The sequence below is a fragment of the Fusarium phalaenopsidis genome (assembly GCF_050370095.1).
Source record: "Fusarium phalaenopsidis strain FUZ10S chromosome Unknown contig_32288, whole genome shotgun sequence".
NCBI lineage: Eukaryota > Fungi > Ascomycota > Sordariomycetes > Hypocreales > Nectriaceae > Fusarium > Fusarium phalaenopsidis.
In genome coordinates this window covers 1,661,303-1,665,890 of record NW_028145412.1, presented here as the reverse complement: position 1 = coordinate 1,665,890, position 4,588 = coordinate 1,661,303, and the positions used below count along the sequence as shown (strand labels likewise).

General features: G+C 51.8%; 1 protein-coding gene across 1 annotated transcript; it reads right to left on the bottom strand.

Annotated features, from left to right (window-relative positions):
- Positions 1–2,693: 2,693 nt before the first annotated feature.
- LRP88_04124 (uncharacterized protein) lies at positions 2,694–3,788 on the bottom strand (the record flags this gene model as incomplete). Its single annotated transcript, XM_083240705.1, has 1 exon — positions 2,694–3,788. One exon carries the CDS (start codon positions 3,786–3,788, stop codon positions 2,694–2,696), a length of 1,095 nt encoding a protein of 364 aa, XP_083103995.1.
- Positions 3,789–4,588: the final 800 nt, after the last annotated feature.

Below are 4,588 nucleotides of genomic sequence, written 5' to 3'. Positions count from 1 at the left end.
AGGGAAGCCGAAGCTTGGGTCCAGGTGACGTCAGGATTTTTCTTCATCTTTTGTACATAGCCGAAGCGGATACAAGAAACAATAACGACCCTAGTCGACCAAGTTAGACTACTGCAAATTGGAATGATGGATTGTGAAGTCAAGGTACTCACGCAGAGCCGAGGGCAAGGAGAAGGCCAACAGTTACCCTCTGCTTCAGACGCATGTTCAAGCGATGAATCAAGGGGATTGGAAGGACGATTACAATTACGTCACTGACGATGTTGAGGACCGCCTGCGATATGGTCAGGTTGACGACGCAAGTGTTGGTGCCGGGCTTTTGAGGATGACACGGCCCAGCCAGCAAGATTGTAAAGACGAGGGTGTATATGACGAGGCCGGCCGCGACAGCGTAAAGAGCGATTCGGAAACGCGAATTGGGGATAAGGCGGTAGTATAGCACTAGAATGGCTAGCTTCGCAAGCGTAGGAGGCCAGACGTAGGTGAGACCGAGCACGAGAAGGAGCTGCTCAAGGGTTAAAAACCCGTAGTTAGTGTGTGATCAACCCAGGTAGGCAAACGGGCAAGCAACTTTACATTCAGATATCCTTGGAGGTCTGTCGCTCGAACATCCCATAGATGTTTCCCGAAGCCAGACGGAATCGCTACATTTGGATTAGCTATGTTCCTCTCGCGAACCAAGTCATCACCTACCGAGAAGCACCCCTATGAAGAAGGCCAAAGATCCTCCCCACGACAAAAGGATCAAAGCTGTCACCCACGTTAGCAATACGGGCGGCATCTCAATCGCTGGCGAAACTTGCGTATATCCCAATCCAGTTTCCGGACGATGGCAGAGGCGCTGTAGAGCCGCAACGCAAGGGTGACGGTGGCGATGGCAAAGGTACATGAGTAAACGACGACGACGGAGTGCTGGAGAGTGGTGCTCCCGTCAAAGTCGGGTGTCACGCCTTTAGGCGGAGGCATTGCGCCCTCGTCCTGCGACATGTCTGCGATGTTGAGACACCTTCTAGATCAGCAGCTCTGCCACGGATCGTGCTGCAGAATGTAGGAGAAAACAATGTCAGCCGAAAAGAAGTAGGTTGAGCATGTATGACGATGGTGTGGAGCACCCTCGAAGCCAGGAGGCCAAGAGTCGTCGACTACCCAATCAAGATTTGTACCAACAAAGGAAGTAGACAAAATCGAAAGGAATTGAACCAAAGGGTTCATTGCCCCTGGGGCTAGGACGAATCCGACATAAGAGCACCAAAACGCAGACTGTCAACCTAGCTGCCACCACATTCCATCTCCATTCGAGGCCAGAGCCTCTGACAAGGAGAAATGAAAACAGCGTAGAACCCCAAGCTGGTGATTGCGGTGGCCTGTGGGATGACCAATAAAGCCGACGGTTACTAAAGAAGTAGCCGATGAAGGGAGCTACTATGGCCAGGGACCATGAATCAGAACGTTGCATGCATGACACCTAGACAAAGTGGTACTGTACTGGAACGAGATACGAACCCGAAGCCACCTTGGCTCTCACTGGGTGGACCTTGTGGCTTTATCAGTGATCTACGCGGCACGGCTACGCTACGGGTTTCAATCGACGAGCTAACAGGGCCATGGAACTACTAGTTTAACGCTTGGGATGCCCTCCCTGTGGGGTGATTGACCGTCCAGGGACCCTAGAGACCGGCCCAGTTCCCCGTGCTTAGTTTCTGTTGCACTTGGAAGATACTTCCGAGCACGAGGGGTCCAACAGTAGTAGATTGCTAGCTAGGCGCAACGAAGCTGGGAAATCAAGCACGGGAATAACTGGGCTGGACTGTAGTCGCCCTCAAGTATCCCCAAATGATCCCGAATGCCAGAGTTTATGCTAAGCCTGGGCGTCCAATCGGAAGTCCAAGGAGCCTGCCCCGGAAACGCCTCCCTACAGTCCGGGCCGGAAACTCCCTCTGAACTCGAGCAATTCTCGTAAGCCGACTTCCAGAGCGAAACTTTAAAGAGTGGTCCCCAGCCTTGTCCCCTGGGGCAATGTTACACAACAATATTGTTAGGGTCTTGGCTTTTCAAACAGATCAGCCCAGCACTCTCGTTGTCTTCTCGTTGTCCGGGGCATGTACATCTTCCAAGCCAATAATATCAGCCCGGTCAGCTTTGCTCAAGGATTAACAGGCGTTTCTTTGCCCCGTGAGACACAGAAAATCAGTCGACAGCAGTCCATAGCTTTCAGGTATTTCACTGTTCTTAACGCAGGTACCTCTTGGGAACGTAGTATTGTCCGAAATAATGGTTCCATCTCATTGATGTGCTCGTTCTGTGCATCTCCTGCCAGGTACCATACACACAGACCTCGAAGCGAGTTGTTATTATTGGATCGGACCCTTGACACCCATCTTCGTATCTTATACGACAACTTATGGCTAAAGAACGGCACGGTGTGGCGTTCCCCGAAAGACTCGGGGATCCCCCATCCTCGTGGCCCGCGCAACCCGCGGAGCCCGAAGCTGCAGAGTGCTCTACAGTCCGAGAGCCCCTGATTTCGTCAGCATCACTAATGGCCTTTGTAAGGGGCATCTTAAAGATCGATGATGCCAGTTTCATTCAGCCTGACTCGGCCTGCATTAAATTTGTATGAACTTGGCAGGTACATTCATCAATGTATATGTACAGATAACACTTTATTTGGCACATCTGGGAGCATCCATCTACTATTCAGTCGCCTCCAACAGCTTTATGCTCTCATGATCTACGATCGCCGCGCAGTGGCGTTCCGTCATCGCGTGAACAATCTCACGGCTCTGCATCATCGGCGTAGCAAGCGCCCATGCGAATCCATGGAAAGTATGCTTCCGATATTCGTCCCAAACCTCTCCTGATTGCAACCGAGGCCCTCCTTCGCGGGATAAAGCGTCGAGATAAGACTGAAGGAGCTGTTTCTCGTGCTTCCGCCGGTCCTTAATCGATAGCGCGCCAATGATAAAGTAAGAAACATCGTGCATAACTGACCCGGTATGTATAACTTGCCAGTCCAGGAATCCAGGTTCCCCAGTAGACGAAATGAATGTATTGCCGATATGTGCATCGCCGTGGACTAGGCAGTTGAGAGTCGAGTTTGACGGCTTCCAGAGGGCCTGAAACGCCGCCGTCATCCGCTCACGGTCCATCATGTGGTCCGGCACTGGAGGTCTAGCCTCCCCAGCGAATTGCTCCTCCCATGCCTCCGGGGCCGCCAGGCCCAAGATTGCATCCCTGAGCGAAACAGTTTGGCTGGCCCATGGAATGTCCTCGGGCTTGCTACCCCATGTGCTCGCGTGGAGAGTGGCTAGCTGCTCAACGCTCGTTTGCACCCGATCGACAGGCCAGGTCTCGAGGGGGTTTCCGAATGTATACCCCCGAGACTTGAGATCGGCCATCACAACGATTCCCTGCCCATTGACGGTATCCGTACCACTATAAAGCGTTGGAGGGAGAGGCATCTTGATGGTTGGGGCGACGTGGTAATAGAATTCGGCTTCCAGTCTGTAGACGGCCAGCATGTAGGGAATGCCGGTCAGAGCTGGATTGAAGCCGCCCTTGACGCAAACCCTGATCGGAACATCGGCAGAGTCCTCAAAGGTCAGCTCAAGAAGGATTTTGGATGCCGTGCCGTGAATAGCTTCGACAACCCTGACATCGTGGACCGGCTTGCTCAGAATTTTGGTGAACCAGGAGGCGGTGAGCTGTTCAACGGTAAGAGGAAGAGGGTCGCTTGATTTCATGGCACCTCTCACTTGATGAGAAATACCGTTCGCTGAAGCTGCCATGATGGTTGATATGGGTTGTGTTTATGGTAACCGGAGGCTCTCGTAGTGCTTCATTTGAAGCAAAATAGAGTGCGAGGGCTACGGAGGATGACAGGATGGAAATTCTACAGCATATTCAAGCTTTTATAATACAATATAGCGGGGACTCGGGGTACAGATGAAATCCGGCCCTGGGCTGCAAAGCCACCCTAAAATGCAACCGTACGCAGGCACAACCCTGTTCCAGTCTGTGCTTAAAGCGTGCCACGACGGGAAGAAGCCTTCCCCAAGGTGCAGGGTGTAGGGAGGGGTCTGCAGTGTCATTTCTTCCTAACTGATAAGTACCTAAGCCTAAAAGCAATTTATCAATCCCCGATCCTAGCTAGTACATTCCAATCAAGTCCTAAATGCCCCCATGGCCGTTTAGCTTGCTCAGTAGTTTCAGTGCCAAAGCCATACCTAGCCCCTGTTGACAGCTTTGATGGATTGACTTTTGATCCTTTAGGGTAGCTGCTTGGAGGTTCTCTGGACTCATGGGATCGGCATGAATGGGAATTCAGCGAACGGGATATGCCTCGTGAACATACTTTTTTGCCTGCGTCGAATAAAGCGATACCTAGTAGAACTCTATGTGTATAGATCTCGGCTATAGGGTATCGAGTTCAATGATAAAGTCCAAGAACCTTCGATTTCGAACCGTGCCACTCAACCACCAGACTTTCACCTTTCTTTTGATAGCTTTGACTGATTGATATTGGCGGTTATGGGTTCCCAGGCACCCGCCTTCACAATCACCATCGCGGCCCGACCTATCAGAGGCT